Source organism: Puma concolor, chromosome C2 (genome assembly GCF_028749965.1).
Source record: "Puma concolor isolate L17-30 chromosome C2, mPumCon1.1.hap2, whole genome shotgun sequence".
Lineage (NCBI taxonomy): Eukaryota > Metazoa > Chordata > Mammalia > Carnivora > Felidae > Puma > Puma concolor.
In genome coordinates, this window is record NC_141675.1 from 160,381,401 (window position 1) to 160,398,768 (window position 17,368).

The window sequence follows — 17,368 nt, forward strand, 5'->3', positions numbered from 1 at the left end:
AAGTGTGGGAGGATGTGCCAGGTGACTGGTAAAGGTTAGGGAGGGCGGTGAGAAGCTGATGATGTAGGTGGAGCAGGGGCAGGGGAAGGGGAGCAAGCTAAAAAGGAAATTATACTGTGTAAAATGAATCAGATTACTGTAGTAAGAAAATGTGCAAAGGATACAGATAGGCAACTAACAAAAAAGATGACCAAAAAGTACTTGAAAAACATGTTTGACCTCACTAAAAATTAAAGGCAGCTGGAACTGGAGCACCTGGGTGGCTCAGTCAGTTCAACGTCTGACTCTTGATTTCGGCTCAGGTCATGATCCCAGGGTCATGGGATTGATCTCCAGCTTGGGCCCTGCACTGAGCATGGAGCCTACTTAAGATTCTCTTTCCATCCCTTTGCCCCTCTCCCCTGCTTTCTGTCAAAAAATAAAATTAAAATAAGATAAAATAGTAAATTGTAAAATTATAAAAAAAAAATAAAGGCAAATGGAACTAACAAAGACAGTGTCTCCACATCAAACTGGCAGAGTTGAGTGATGATGCATGTCCACTGTTGATAAGGGTGTGGGAAAACCATTCACTGTTTTCTTTTATGATTATTCAGAGACTAGAGAGCGAGAATGAGCAGGGGAGGGGGAGCGAGGGGCAGGGTGGAGAGAGAGCGAATCCCAAGCAGGCTCCATGCTGTTGGTGCAGAGCCCAACATGGGGCTTGAACCCACGACTGTGACATCATGACCTGAGCCGCTATCAAGAGTTGGATGCTTAGCTGACTGAGCCACCCTGGTGCCCCTCTTTTAGTCTTATGTAGGTCTGAGGAGCTACCTTTCTGGAGGGTATTTGGTGGTGATATCAGAAGTTATAAAAGTGGGGCACCTGGCTGGGCATCTGACTCTTGGTTTTGGCTCAGGTCATGATCTCACGGTCCGTGAATTCGAGCCCCACGTTGGGCTCTGTGCTGACAGCTCAGAGCCTGCAGCCTGCTTCGGATTCTGTGTCTCCTCTCTCTGCCCCTCCCATGCTCATGCTCTGTCTTTCTCTGTCAATAATAAGTAAGTGTTAAAAAAAATTTTTTTTAAAAAGTTTGTCTTACATAATTTGTAATGTAAAAACTGAAAACAGTTTAAGAATACATAATGAGATCAGATAAATAAATTAAGATTATTCATAGAATGGAATACTATCAGATATTAGAAATGTATTTAGAAGTAATTTAATGAGGAAAATACAAATTAAAAAAGTTTTTTTAATGTTTATTTATTTTTGAGACAGAGACAGAGCATGAGCAGGGGAGGGGCAGAGAGAGAGACACACACAGAATCCGAAGCAGGTTCCAGGCTCTGAGCTGTCAGCACACAGCCTGACGCGGAGCTCAAACTCATGAACCATGAGATCATGACCTGAGCCTAAGTTGGACGCTCAACTGACTGTGCCACCCAGGCGCCCCAAATACTCACAATTTAATGAGTGGGAAACTTGTCACAAGGCAGAATTATATGATCTCCATAAATACCCTATATGCGCATATTATATGTACACTTAAAAAAAAAAAGCTGGAAAGAATATAAATGTTAGTATGTTAATCATTATCCCTGACCAGTGAGCAAGATTACAGATGGTTGTAATTTTCCTCTGGGTACACTTGTGCTTTCACACATTTTCCAAAGAATGTGAATTACATTTGTTCAGGAAAATTTGTTTAAAATGTATATATGGGGACAGGGTTGCTTCATTGAACTGGAACGTGTGGTTGGAGGTTCTCCCACCCCCAATGGGTGTCTTCACGGCAAGTCTGTTCTGATGGAAAGTGGAGACTGGGCAGGTGCACTCTAGGGCTCCCCTTCTGGGTCCTGAGCAGCGTGTGACAGCAGCAGTGCAGTCTGAGTGAGGCTGCGAGGGTTGTGCCGGTCCCTAGCACCTTCCTGAGGGCTGCCCAGTTCTGCAGTTCTGCCCTCGGGTCTGACAAGGTCCCCAGAGCATGATGCCCAGGAACAGGTCTTCTTTCTCTTAGGGCTGGTCACTACTTTGAGGATGATGTTCAGGGTCAGTCACCAGGTAGATGCTAAAAGTGCCTCTTATTTCTTTCTTTGATGTTCTCTTTAGGATGTATTAATAATTTTGTACTAGAGACATAAAGGTAGAGCGAAGGTGAGATCCCTTGATCCTGCTACTGAAGATGACTCAACTTGTAGGATTAAATCTGGTCACACGAATCTTCATTTGAACCCAAATGAAATAACCAAAAGGCTACAAGTTATTAGGATGGACAGAAAGAGAAGCACCATAGTCATCTCCTGTTCTTTCCTTTGCTTTGAGCAGGAGGGAGAGGGTCTCATGGAATGTGGTGGCCAGGAGCATCTCCAGGAGAGTGCGCACCCGGAAGAGTTTGTGGCCATTGCAGACTATTCTGCCACTGACCAGACGCAGGTAACCCGACGCACTTGCTCACGTGCAGTGGCCATGGGCCTCGGTCCATGTTTTTTTTTTTGATTCAGTATGCTAAATGACAGAAGTAGATGTAATATTTGAAGAAGTCATACCAAAGTTAAGTAAAGAGGTATTCAGACGTTTAGAGCCCAGTGAGACCTGTGAGTGACCCTTCTCTTCCTACCCTAACAAGTTCCAGTCCCAAGCCTTAGGTGAAAGATACCTGGTAAGGAATCGGGGGAAGCACCTGCTCCAATTTCTGTTTGGAAACCTTGGTTTAGAACCTATTCTAGTTAATGAAAAATAAGGCTATAAGATAAAGATACTGACTTGAATGTAGCTTTTCCTACTTTGTAACCCAGTAAATGAATCACCTACCACATTTTACTGTGTAAATGTAACTGTGTAAGAGTTACTGTGAAGCGGCTGTTCAGAAATTCTGTCCTAAGCCATTTGAAAATGTTTCATCTTTCCTTTAAAAAATACCACGTGCTTTTCTTTCATGTAGATGTTCCATAAAAATCTCTAAACCTTGGTATCATTTTCACAAATTGTGAGTTGGTATAATTACCTGTTGGGTCCTTTTTGAAATAGCTGTGATTTGGGCCCCAGTTATGGGGGATTTATCACTGAGCTACAATTGAAATACCACTTTCAGGTTTTTCTTGAATTTTGACTTCTGTGTATGTTTTTTCCAGCTCAGCTTTTTGAGAGGGGAAAAAATTCTCGTCCTGAGACAGACAACTGCTGATTGGTGGTGGGGCGAGCGCGCAGGCTGCTGTGGGTACATACCTGCAAACCACCTTGGGAAGCATTTGGAGGAGTGTGATCCTGAAGACACGTGGCAGGATGAAGAGTACTTCGGCAGCTATGGAACCCTGGTATTGCATTCCAGATCCCTGTTCAGTTGGCCAGGTGCTGGTATTGCATTCCAGATCCCTGTTCAGTTGGCCAGGTGCTGGTATTGCATTCCAGATCCCTGTTCAGTTGGCCAGGTGCTGGTATTGCATTCCAGATCCCTGTTCAGTTGGCCAGGTGCTGGTTTCTTCTCTCTAGTTTAAAGTTAGCTTCACCTGGACTGCTGCTTCTCATGGTTTAGAGCAGGGTTTGCAGACTTTTTCTCTGGCTAGTAGACCATGTGGTTACTCAGCTCTGCCATTGTAGTGCAGAAGCAGTCATAAAACCGTAAGTGAGTATGGCGTATTCTTTTGATTTTTAAAAACCATTAAAAAATCATTCTTGGCTTGCAGGCCATACAAAAACAGGTGGTAGGCTGGATTGGCCCATGGTAGTTTAGAGAGATTATCTGACCAATGGGATTATGAATTTTTCTCAGCATTTAAAAAAGAGTAATATATTTTACTTTAAAAATAAAATACAAAAAAGTTACACAAGTCAACAATAATACCTTTATAAATAACTGACTTACTAGTTGTGTGTGTGTGTGTGTGTGTTTTCCCAATTTGGATAAAGACCCATAATCCTAAAGTCCAGACAGCTCCTGTTTATATTTTAAACCTAGATGAAAACAGATGCCTGCAGAATAAACATTGTAGACCTAATGTTGAGTGAAAGAAGCAAGACATCAAATAACTTTTGATTCAATTATATAAAATTACAAAGCAGTGTTAAAAGGTATCGTTTATGAATGTAAGTGGTGAGACTCTAAAGGAGATCAGGGACCTGGTTCCCCTGAGAATCAGGATGGTGGTTACTGTTTGGGGGGGGGGGGGGGTGGCTGTGATGGTGTCAACTTTGAAAATAAAATCGTTATTATACTAGCGAAGCCGGTTTATTCGCGAATAGCAGGGGAACCGCAATCCAGGGCAGGCAGGCTGCAGGGAAGCACAGGCAAGTCTGGAGAACCAATCAGTAGGGAGAAGGGGTGGGCGGGGCTGCTTGAAATGAAAGCCCATTGGAGGATGGCGGCTGCTTCTCCTTGGCTAAGTTTGGCAGTTTCTCATTGGCTGGGCTGCTGCTCAGGCCAGGAGAAAATGGTTCTCGTGCTGGGTAGTAAAGTAGGCTTCTTCCTTCGGACTGCTGGAGTGGTAACGCAGGAGCCGCACCCTTCAGAGCTTCCCTCTCCTCTTCAGGGAGGTTTTCCACCCTCATTTTCGTATCAGCCAGGTTGGGGGGGGGCTGGCATTATTCTGGTATTGGCTGCACAAGTGTTTGCTGGAAAACTATATTTGACAGACTGTAAGGCAGTTTTTAATACACTTTTTGTAGGTGTGTTATATTTGACAAAAATGTTACAATAAATGAAAACCACCTGTGTATGTACATGATGAGAGCTTTCAAATTATCAAGAAAGAGTATTTTGTTGATTTTAAAAGGGCCATATTGGTGGTTTATTTAATGACTTTTCATTCATGATAAGCCATGCTGTAATGGACTTCCTTTTACATAAATCTTGTTTACCTTTTGCTAGAATTTCTATTGGGTAAATTTGTAGGGTGTATGTATGGTGTTTTTTGCTTTGGTGGATCTTTCCAATTTGCCCTCCAGAAAGATTGGCTGATTATACACCTACCAATAGTATGTGGAAGCTTATATCACAACCACAATTGCCACAGTGAAAACAGATTTCTAATCCTAAAAGGGAACTATGTTATGTCTTGATTCTGGTTTCTGTTTGTTATTTTAATTTAATTTTATTTATCCTTAAAGTTTATTTATTTGTTTTGAGAAAGGCAGAGACAGCTGAGTGGGTGAGGGGCAGAGAGCAAGGGGGAGAGAGAGAGAGAGGAAGAGGGAGAGAGAGAGAATATTCCAAACAGGCTCTGCACTGCCAGTGTAGAGCCAGACATGGGGCTCGAACTCACGAAACAGACCATGACCTGAGCCGAAACCAAGAGTTGGTCGCTTAACCAACTGAGCCATTCAGGTGCCCTGTTATTTTTATTTTTTTTTTTTTAATGGTTATTTTTGAGAGAGAGAAAGAGAGAGGGAGTAGGGGAGGGACAGAGAGAGGAAGACAGAATCTGAAGCAGGCTCCACAGTGTCAGCGAAAAGCCCCATGTGGGTCCAAATGTAACCTCTAGATCATGACCTGAGCCGAAGTCAGCTGCTCAACTGACTGAGCCACTCAGGGGCCCCCAGTTTCTTTTTTTTAAAGCCAGATTGGTCACCTTTTATATTTTGTTGGCCTTTTCTATTTCTCCATTTTTTTAGGTAAACTTTCATATACTTTGCTCATTTTTCTTTTTATTTGTGTCCGTTTCTCTGTTGAATAAGCTGGTTAGCCTGGAATTACACTCACCACTTGCCTCTCATCTTTTCCCATGGAACTCTAAGTTTTATGGTCTGATTTGTCCTTTTTCTTTGTGGCTTCTGGATTTTGTGTCCTACTTTGAAGACCTTCACTCCAATATTATAAATATCCATACTTTCTTTTAGACTTTTGTGACCCCATTTTTAACAATGAAATATTTAAATCAATCTGGAACTTACTAGTTGTAAAGAATAAGGTAAAATTACAACTTAATTTCCCCACAAATATTCAGCTGTTCCAGCATCAGTTATTGGATGATCCTCCTTTTCCTGATGATATGAAATGCACGTTTATCGTACGCTACATTTCTAAATTCTATTTGTGTAATCTCTGTTCTGTTTCATTGATCTGTTTATTTCTTCTGCAGCTCCAGATGCTTTTCATTATTGTAGCTTTTAAACATCTGGGAGGCTAGGTCTCTAGCAGTCCTCCTGTTTTTTAGTGCTTTCATGGCTAGGCTGGTCTCTAGTGTTTGAAGCTAATTTTATTAGCATTTGTTGTACACCCTTCCCCAGGCCAAATTGGCTGGCGTTTTAATTGGTATTGCATGGAAAGTTTACATTAATTTAGGGAGAAGTGACATGTTCATCACATCACACTCACTTTCCCCATTTCTTGAGCATTGTTTTATGTCTCTCAGAGTTTTAAGGTTTATTTTATTTTTTCTTTCTTCTTTCTTTCTCTCTTTCTTTCTTTCTTTCTTTCTTTCTTTCTTTCTTTCTTTCTTTCTTTCGGTTTTGATCATATTGGGTGCTTTGCCTTTCTTGTTAAATCTATCCCTAGATGTTTTTATGTATAATTTTTGTAAGTGGTTGGGTGAAGTGTTCTATAAATATTAGATTAAGTTGGTTGATAGTATTGTTTGAGTCTGTGCCCTTACTGATTTTCTTTCTACTTCTCTCTCAGCTACCGAGAGAAGGATATTGATCATAATTGTGAATTTGTCTATTTCTTGTTGCATTTCTATTGGTTTTTACTTAGTGTATTTTGAAGCTTTGTTATTAGATACAAAAGTATTTAGAATTATTAGGTCCTGTTGCTAAAGTGATTCCTGTGTTACTATGACCTGACTCTTCGTTGCTGGGAATATTCTTTGATCTGAAATATATTTTGTGTGATGAAAATGCCACCATCTAACTTCCTTCTCCTGGCATCAGCATGGTGCACCTTTGCATGCTAGTTCTGACTTTCTGTTAAGGTGGATCACTGCAGGCAGGATGGCTGGGTCTTGACTCCATCTACTGACCCTCCAACCCTTTGTGTTTCAGTCTTCAGTGTCTTTATGAGGAGCCACGATAGGCTCATGCAGGCACCGTCCAGACTTCCTGTTTGTGCTGACATGGTCTGGGTAGCTTGACTGTCCCCCTCTCAGCCATGCGGGTTTTCTGCAGCTTGAGATCTAAGAGGTGAGGTGTGAGGGATGGTGCTGTGGGTGCAGCCGCTCTGGGCTCTGACTGCCACCTGTAGCTTCACGAACCATCTGGAGGAGGCTTTCTCTGTTTCCCTGAGGATTAGTGTGATTCCTGTGATGTCTTATCTTGGGTTTCATGTGTTTTCCTCCCTCTGGACATGGCTGGGGGCCTCGAGCCCACCCTCTGAGGGTCAGCGAGGTTGTTACCTCCCTCCAGAGCTACAGTTTTGGGTGGGGCCCTGTGTGCCTCCTCTAGCATCTCTGCTGGTGGCTTGTCCACGGTCTCTCTTGATGGATAGTTGGCCAAGTTGTATCTGATGGGGAATTTGGTGGTTCCTCCTGTCTCATGTGGGAACAGTGGTCAGGAGGGTAATGTCTGCACCATCTCCTCAGTGATCCACCCCTGCTTCTCTGCTCTCCTGGCTCTTGGGGAGGTGAAGGGAGAATCTCTAGGCAGCACCACAGTGAACTGAAGGATTCTAGAAACTTCCATCTCATTCCTTCACTGTTTTATTTTTGTCTAGTGGCGTATTTGTGTCCTTTGATTTTTTTTGTCTTTTGTTTTCTCTATGTTGCTCATATGTTTAGGCATGGGGTGGTGGGGTCAAGAGGGTTAGCTTAGTCTCTGATCTTCCTTCTTAAACCAGAGCTCAGGATAGCTCAGATTGTAAGCAGTGATTCCGAATGTGTATTTCCTCTAGAAACTTCACTTGGAAATGTTGGCAGACCAGCCACGAACAACTAAATACCACAATGTTATCCTGCAGAATAAAGAATCCCTGAAAGATAAAGTGATTCTGGATGTCGGCTGTGGGACTGGGATCATCAGCCTCTTCTGTGCACATCATGCGCAGCCCAAAGCAGTGAGTAGGAGGCAACTGTCCCTTCAGCGGCTTGTGAGCTGAGTCTTGGTGTGGTCCCGTGTGCAAAGGCCCTGTGTCGGTGAAACAGGCAGTGTGCTCTGGCAGGCTGAGCCTATTGGACGTTGTGATGTTGGCGTAATGAGTCACAAACAGCACAGAGTAGAAGAGGAGAGAATAGAAAATATCTGAGTGAGTTGCATGTTGTGGGATATTTTTTGGTAAAATGTTTATTTCAGTTGAATAGAGAAACATATGTGTCCCTGTGTTGGGGCTGAGCCACTGGTGTAGGTCACTGTCCAAGTGATATCCCTGCACTGAGCAGGGACCACCTGGCAGGGACAAAACAGACCACTCTCCGTGACACAAGGTGGCTTCCCTTCGTCCTCTTCCCTTTAAAGTATGCAGGGTGGGCCGTGCAGAGCTGAAGCCCTGCGGCAGCCCCTGACACAGGTGGATGAAACTCCTAGTTTATAAGTGGAGCTGTGGTGCAGTGACCACTGGAGTTCAGGTGCTGTCAGAACCGAGACGTATGCACACACGACCTTCCTCTGACAACCTGGATTTGAAATGGTCTCAGCCACTGATATCCATAAAGTCTGACTCTTCTCAGGCCAATACTGAGAAGCTCCTGCATCAGTTTTCAGTTATGGGTTGTGTTGCTGCGTGTGTGGGAGCTGGGCCACTGGGTCACACCCGGGGAGGGCCCCTGCGGTGGGTGCCCAGTATGGGTGTAGGGCCTTCCTCTCACCTGCAGCCCCCTGTCTGTTTTAGGCAGGAGGTGGAGTGAAGGTTAGAGGTGGCTCCCTTGCCAGGGCTCCGTCTGTTGGAGATAGCACGGTGTGGCCCAGCTGCCATTCCTGCTGTCCGGCACTGTCGCTTCCGTCTGTCCTTGTTTTTCCTGATGCCGACTCTGACTCAGCTGAAGCAATGGGCTCAGGGAGAGCAGATGACAGGCCGCTTTGCAGGGTGGGACATGCACTGATGGCACTTCTCCCATATGCAGGTGTATGCAGTGGAGGCCAGTGAGATGGCCCAGCACACAGGGCAACTGGTCATGCAGAATGGCTTCGCCGACATCATCACTGTGTTCCAGCAGAAGGTGGAGGATGTGGTGTTGCCAGAGAAGGTGGATGTGCTGGTATCCGAGTGGATGGGGACCTGCCTGCTGGTAAGGAGCACTGGGACATGCGGGTGGCTGTGGATTGCACCAGGGAAGTGCAGATTCCAAGCAGGGGACATGGACTGGGTCCAGAGCGGCTGTTGTGAGCAGAGCTCCTAGGGGAGAGCTGCAGCTGTTTCATGTTAAAGTGAATCCACCTGGTGCCTTTCCTGGCGCTGACCTCTGCTTAGTGCAGGACAGCCTCGAGGCCACAAAATCCACCACTTGTGACAACGGGGCAGGGAGACCTTGAAGGCGATATGCTAAGTGAAATAAGTCAGAGGCATACTGTATGATCTCACTTACATGTGGAATCTGAAAACAACAACAACACAAAACTCACCCACCAAACTCCTAGAAAAAGAGCAAATTTGTGGTTAATGGGGAAAAAGGGGGTTGGGGAGAAAGAATTGGAAGACCATGGTCAAAAGGTACAGACTTCAGGTACACGAAAATGAGCAGTGGGGTCACGATGTATAGGGTGGTGACTACAGTGACATACAGGACAGACGTTAAGAGTGAACAGTTGACCCTTGAACAATGTGGGTTTGAACCATGGAGGCCCACTTACACATGGAATTTTTTTTAATTAAAGAACATTTTTTAATGTTTATTTATTTTTGAGAGAGAGATAGAGCATGAGTGGGAGAGGGGCAGAGAGAGAGGAAGACACAAAATCTGAAGCAGCCTCCAGGCTTTGAGCTGTCAGCACAGAGCCCGACGTGGGGCTCGAACTCATGGACTGTGAGATCATAACCTGAGCCGAAGTCGGACGCTCAGCCAACTGAGCCCCCCAGGTGCCCAAAGTGATAAATACTAACTAAACTTTTATGGTAATCATTTCACAATACATGTAAATCAAGTCATTGTGCTGTACATCCTGAACTTGTAGTTATCTTAGAGAAACTTGGTGACAGGTTGGTGGTTTTTTAAAAACACAAAAAAGCATGTACAATATGATTCCAATTTTTTTCTAAGTTTATTTATTTATTTTTGAGAGAGAGAGCATGAGCACGAGGGGGGAGGGGCAGAAAGAGAGGGAGAGAGAGAATCCCAAGCAGGCTCTGCACTGTCAGCACAGAGCCTGATGTGGGGCTCGAACTCACGAACCATGAGATCATAACCGGAGCCGAAATAAAGAATCAGATGCTTAGTCAAATGAGCCACCCAGGTGCCCCTAGTTTTGTTTTTAAAAACTGTACATGGCAAGAGTCCTGGGTAGCTCAGTTGTTTAGGCATCTGACTTTGGCTCAGGTCATGATCTTGCAGTTCCTGAGTCCGAGCCCTGCATTGGGCTTTCTGCTGTCAGTGGGGAGCCCACTTTGGATCCTCTGTCCCACTTTCTCTCTGCCCCTCCCCTGCTCGTGCTCTCTTTCTCTCAAAAATAAATAAAAAACATTAAAAAAAATTCATAGGTAGCAATGACCTAGCCGGCTGCAGGTAGGATGTTCCAGGTATGGTGGGGAAAGCACACCCCACCCTGTGTGTCCCAGTGAGTGCAGCTGTGGATCTAGGACAGCATGCAGGGAGAAGCTATTTGAGGACTTTGAAAAGCATATAGTAGCTGGAAGGTTGAGAAAGAAGGCCAGAACTTGAAGTACACCGACCTGGTCTTAAGTTTATTGTTATTCCTCCTGTGGCTCTGTCTCCATACGTAACTTTAGTAATTTAGATGAAAAAGACCAATTCTTTTGAAAAGTGCAAACTTCTACAACTAACCCACAGTGAGGTAGATAACTTGAATAATCAAGTAAATACTAACAATATTAATTTATAGTTGAAAACCTTCTGTGAAGAGAAATCTGTAGGCCTAAATTATTTCACTGGTGAAATCTACAAACACATTTAAGGAAGAAATAACACCAGATCTGAGCAATGTCTTTCAGAAAATGGAAGAGGTGAGACACTTCCTAGCTCATTTGGTGAGACTGGCATTACCCTAATACCAAACCCAAACCAAAAAGAACTCATGTTCATAAATGCAAAAATCCTCAAAAATATTAGCAAGTATAATCCTGCAATACATAAAAGGAATAACACTACAACAAAGAAGAGATTATCTTTGGAATTCAAGGCTGAGTAATTTACCATATTAACAGTCTACAAAAGAAAAATCACATGATGCTATCAACACACAAAAAATTTGACAACATTCAAAATAGTTTTAAAGTTTCTATTGAGATTTCTTATTTGATCTGTGTGGTTTTTTTTCAGAAGTGTTTAATTTCCCAAGTATTTTTTTATTTTCCAGCTATCTTTCTGTTATTGATTTCTAGTTTAATTCCATTGTGGTCTTGAGAGTAGACATTGTATGACTTCTGTTCTTTTAAATTTGTTGAGATGTGTTTTATGGCCCAGAATGTGGTCTGTCTTGGTGAGTGCTCCACGTGAACTTGAGAGAAAAGTGTATTCTGCTGTTGGATGGAGTGGTCTATAGATGTGCATTGGATCTAGCAGATAAATGATGTTGAGTTCAACTATGTCCTTACTGATTTTCTGCCTGCTGGATCTGTCCTTTTCTGATAGAGGGATGTTGAAGTCTCCAACTATGATAGTGGATTCATCTGTTTTCTCTTGCAGTCCTATTTGTTTTCACCTCACACAGTTTAATGCTCTATTGTTAGGTATATACATGGTAAGGACTGTTATATCTTCTTGGAGAATTGACCCCTTTATCATGTTGTTATGCTCCTGTTTATCTTTGATAACTTCCTTCCTCTGAAAGCTGCTCTGAAATTAACATAGCTACTCCTGCTTTCTTCTGATTAGTGTTAGCATCGTCTATCTTCCTCCATCCACTTAACTTTTAGTTTATAAGTGTCAGTATATTTAAAGTAGGTTTCTTGTAGACAACACTTAGTTGGGTATTAGTTTTTGATCCACTCTGACAATCTTTGTTTTTTAATTGGTATATGTAGACCACTGACATTCAAGTGGTTATTAATATAGTTGGATTAATACATCTACCATATTTGTTACTGTGGTCTATTTGTTATTCTTGTTCCTTGTTCCTGTTTTTTTCTTCTACTCTTTTTCTTCTATGATTTTTCTTTAAGCAAATAAAGTTAGGTAATTTAATGAGCATAAATTAAGGGTGAATTAATTTAATGCTCAGAGGTATATTGGTTTAGAACCTGACATGAACATGCTGATATTGTAAACTTAAGATTGATATTTTTGTATGGAGAACTATCTATCATGCTAATGGTCAACAAAAGAAAGCTGGAGTAGCCATACTTATATCAGACAATCTAGACTTTAAAATAAAGACTGTATCAAGAGATGCAGAAGGGCGTTATATCATAATCAACGAGTCTATCCACCAAGAAGACCTAATAATTGTAAACATTTATGTGCCAAACGTGGAAGCACCCAAATATGTAAATCAATCACAAACATAAAGAAACTCATTGATAGTAATACCATAATAGTAGGAGACTTCACCATCCCACTCACAGCAATGGACAGATCATCTAATCAAAAAATCAACAAGGAAACAATGGCTTTGAATGACACACTGGACCAGATGGACTTAACAGATATATTCAGAACATTTCATCCTAAAGCAGCAGAATGTACATTCTTCTCCAGTGCACATGGAACGTTCTCCAGAATAGACCATATACTGGGACACAAATCAGCCCTAAGTAAGTTCAAAAAGATTGAGATCATACCGTGCATATTTTCAGACCACAATGCTATGAAACTTGAAATCAACCACATGAAAAAATTTGGAAAGGTAACAATACTTGGAGGCTGAAGAACATGCTACTAAAGAATGAAGGGGCTAACCAAGCACTTAAGGAGGAAATTAAAATATATGGAAGTCAATGAAAATGATAACACCACAACCCCAAACCTCTGGGATGCAGCAAACATGGTCATAAGAGGAAAGTATATAGCAATCCAGGCCTTTCTAAAGAAGGAAGAAAGATCTCAGATACACAACCTAACCTTATGCCTTAAGGAGCTGGAAAAAGAACGGCAAATAAAACCCAAAACCAGCAGAAGACAGGAAATAATAAAGATTAGAGCGGAAATTAATGCTATCAAAACCAAAAAACAGTAGAACAGATCAATGAAACCAGAAGCTGGTTCTTTGAAATAATTAACAGAATTGATAAACCACTAGCTGGTTTGATCAAAAAGATTCATATTTTTGTAAATTGATGGCGTATTTACTTTGTAGACCATTTCCAATTTATAAAAATATTTTTCAGTTGTAATCTTTCTTGAAGCTCACTTTATCTGTAATCTGTCTGTTATCTATCTTCACTTGTATTAAGGTATAAAATTATAAGATATTTAAAGTATGCAATATGACTATTTGATAGCTGTATACATTATCAATAGCTTCCCCCCGTTGAGTTAACCCATTCATCAGTCACAATAATGGTGTCATCAGTTATAGTCACCATGGTATATAATAGATATTCAGACCTTATTCATTTTATAATTGACAGTTTGTAGCTTTTTACCAGTGTCTCTCTATTTTCCTCACCCCTGAGCTCCTGGTAACCACTTTTATACTCTCTGTTTCTATGAGTTCAACTTTGAAAAACTTTTTTTTTTTTAAAAGATCTCACATATAAATGATATGATGCAGTATTTGTCTATCTGTGGCTTATTTCATTTAGCATAAGGCCCTCTAGGTTCATCCATGTTGTTGCAGAGGTTTGGATTTCCTTCTTTCTCGTGGGTGAATAATATTCCATTGTATATAACTGTGTCTATATATGTATATCACATATGTATCATATATACATATCTATTTCACTTTTCCTTTATCCATTCATCTGTCAGTGGACACTTTGGTTGTGTCCATAACTTGGTTATTATGAATAATGTTTCAGTGAACATGGGAGTGCAGATACCTCTTTGAGATAATGATTTTGTTTTCTTCAGCTATAAGCCCAGAAGCAGGATTGCTGGATCACATGGTATTTCTGGTTTTAATTTCTTGAGGAACTTCCATACTGTTTTCCATAGTGGCTGTACCAGTTTACATTACCAGTAACAATGTTCCAGGGTTCCCTTTTCTACATGTTCTTACTAGCATTTGTTACCTTTGTCTTTTTGATAATAAACATAGCAAGGCTGATCTGATACCTCATTGTGGTTTTGATTTGCATTGCCTGATCATTAGTGATACTGAGCATCTTTCATGTACCTGTTGCCCATTTGTATATCTTCTTTGGAAAAAATGTCCTTTTGCCCAATTAAAAAGCTTTTTCTATTGGTTTGTTATGAGTTCCTTGTATATTTTGTGTGTTCACCCCTTATTAGATATGTGGTTTGCAGATATTTTCTCCTATTCTACGGTTTACCTTTTTGTTGTTGATGATGGTTACCTTTGCTGTGCATAAACTTTTTCGTTTGATATGGTCCTACTTGTTTATTTTTGCTTTTGTTGCCTTTGCTTTTGGTGTCTAATCCAAACAATTATTGGCAAGATCAGTGTCAAGAAGCTTATTCATTGTGTTTTCTTCAAGGAATTTTATGCTTTTAGGTCTTATGTTCAAATATTTAATCCATTTGCAGTTAATTTGTGTGTGTGTTATAAGATAGGGGTCCAGTTTCCCAACACCATTTCATAGCAGTTATCCTCTACCCATTGCATATTCTTGGCTTCTGTGTTGAAAATTCATTGATAATTAATGCATGGGTTAATTTGTGGACTCTCTGTTCTGTTCCATTGGTCTATGTGTCTGTTTTTATGACAGTACAATGTTGTTTTGATTATAATAGCTTTGTAATATAAAGTGTGAGGTCTTCAACTTTGTTCTTCTTTCTCAAAATTGCTGTTTATATGGAGTTTTAGGATTGCTTTTTCTATTTCTGTGAAAAATGCCATTGGAATTTTGATAGGGATTGAATTGAATCTGTAGATTGCTTTGAGTAGAGTAGACATGTAAACAATTTTAATTCTTCCTATCTGTGAACTCAGGATATCTTTCTACTTGTTTGTGTCTTTAATTTCTTTCTTCATTGCCTTTCACCTTCTTGGTTAAATTTATTTTGAGGTATTTTATTATTTTTGATGCAACTGTAAATCGGATTGTTTTCTTAATTTCTCTTTTTGATAGTTCATTGTTGGTGTATAGAAACACAACTAGTTTTTGTATATTTATGTTGTATTCTACAACTCTACTGAATTTGTTTATTCTGACAGATTGTGTGTGTGTGTGTGTGTGTGGAGTCTTTAGGATTTTCTATGTATGTCATCTGCAAATGGAGACAGTTTTACTTCTTTCTTTCTTATTTAGATGCTTTTTATTTCTTTTTCTTGCCAGATTGCTCTGGGTAGGGTTTCCAGTACTGTGTCGAATAAAGTGATGAGAGTGAGTGTCCTTGTTTTTCACTTGATCTTAGAGGAAAGCTTTCTGTTTTTCAGTGTTGAGTATGGTGTTAGCTCTAGGCTTGGCATATGGGTTTTATTATGTCGTGATATATCCTCCCAATACTCAATTTTTTGAATCTTTATCATGGAATGTACTTGAATTTTATAAAATGCTTTTTTGCATGTATTGAGATGCTCGTATAATTTTCATCCTTCATTTTGTTAATGTGGTGTATCACATTTATTGATTTGCTGTGTTGAACCATGTTTGCATCCCAGGAATAAATCCCACTTGATTATGGCATATGATCCTTTTAATGTACTGTTGAATTCAGTTTGCCAATTTTTATTTGGGGATTTTTCCATCTGTGTTCATCAGGGATGTTTGCCTGTAATTTCCTTGTAAATTTTCCTTGTCTGTCTTTGGGTAATGCTGGCCTTGTAAAATGAGTTTGAAAGTGTTCCCTCCTCTTTGATATTTTGGAAGAGTTTGAGATTTGGTGTTGATTCTTTAAATGTTTGGTAGAATTCACCTGTGAAGCCATCTGGTTGTGGACTTTTGTTTGTTGGGAATTTTTCAGTGACTAATTCAGTCTCCTTACTGGTAATTGATTGGTCTGTTCAGATTTTCTTATTTCTTCACGATTCTGTCTTGGTAGGTTGTGTGTTTTTTAGGATTTTAGGTATTCTTCTAGATTGTCCAATTTGTTGGCATATAATTGTTCATAGCAGTCTGTTGTGATTGTTGGTGTTTGTGTGATGTCAGTTGTAATGTCTCTTTCATTTCTGATTTTATGTATTTCACCTCTTTTCTTCGTGAATTGGTGAATCTAGCTAAAGATGTGTTTATCTTCAAAAAAATTAGCTCTCTGTTTCATTGGTCTTTCCTGTGCCTGTGTAGTCTCTATTTCATGTATTTCCACTCTGGTCTTTGTTATTTCCTTCCTTCTACTAACTTTGGGTCAGTTCTTTCTTTACTTCCTTAGGTGCAAAGTTACATTGTTTATCTGAGATCTGTCTTTTCCCTTAATGTAGGCATTTATTTCTATAAACTTTCCTGTTCAACCTGCTTCTGCTGCACACCATAAGTTTTGTTCTGTTGTGTTTCTGTTTTTGTTTGTCTCAGGATATTATTTGATTTCTCTTTTGTTTTTTTTTGTTTTTTTTTTAATTTTTTTTTTCAACGTTTATTTATTTTTGGGACAGAGAGAGACAGAGCATGAACGGGGGAGGGGCAGAGAGAGAGGGAGACACAGAATCGGAAACAGGCTCCAGGCTCTGAGCCATCAGCCCAGAGCCCGACGCGGGGCTCGAACTCACGGACCGCGAGATTGTGACCTGGCTGAAGTCGGACGCTTAACCGACTGCGCCACCCAGGCGCCCCTGATTTCTCTTTTGAATTCTTTCACCCATTGGTTGTTCAGGGATATGTTATTTAATCTCCACATTTTTGTGAATTTTCCCAGTTTCTTCTTGTTTTTGATATCTAGTTTTATACCATTATGGTCATAAAAGATGTTTGATATGATTTCAGTCTTCTTAAATTTATTGAAACTTGTTTTCAGTGTCCTAACTGAAATGTTCCATGTGTACTTGAGAAGAACGTGTATTCTGCTGCTGTTGGATGGAATGTTGTTTGTATGTTTTATTTGGCCATCTGACCTCATATGTAGTTTAAATCTGGTGTTTCCTTATGATTGTTTGTCTGGATGACCTATCCATTGTATATTTGCTTTATGTATTTAGGTGCTCTGCCTTTTGAGGTTTTGATTGGACTTTTTATATGACTCCATTTTCTCTCCTTTCTGAGCATATCGATTACACTTTTTTTTTAAACTTTTTTTTTTTTTTAATTTTTTTTTTTCAACGTTTATTTATTTTTGCGACAGAGAGAGACAGAGCA

The 17,368-nt window shown here is 40.6% G+C and overlaps 1 protein-coding gene across 8 annotated transcripts in view; it reads left to right on the forward strand.

Annotated features, from left to right (window-relative positions):
* PRMT2 (protein arginine methyltransferase 2) overlaps positions 1–17,368 on the forward strand; it is a 72,704-nt gene that overhangs the window by 41,539 nt on the left and 13,797 nt on the right. For 6 of the 8 annotated variants that reach the window (XM_086676232.1, XM_086676233.1, XM_086676237.1 and 3 more), the window contains 4 exons: positions 2,311–2,418; positions 3,117–3,299; positions 7,805–7,966; positions 8,970–9,134. In XM_086676232.1, coding sequence (XP_086532358.1) covers positions 2,311–2,418; positions 3,117–3,299; positions 7,805–7,966; positions 8,970–9,134 — 618 coding nt within the window. The remainder of the gene's footprint in view (positions 1–2,310; positions 2,419–3,116; positions 3,300–7,804; positions 7,967–8,969; positions 9,135–17,368) is intronic. The other 2 variants (XM_086676236.1, XM_086676238.1) reach the window with 2 other exon arrangements.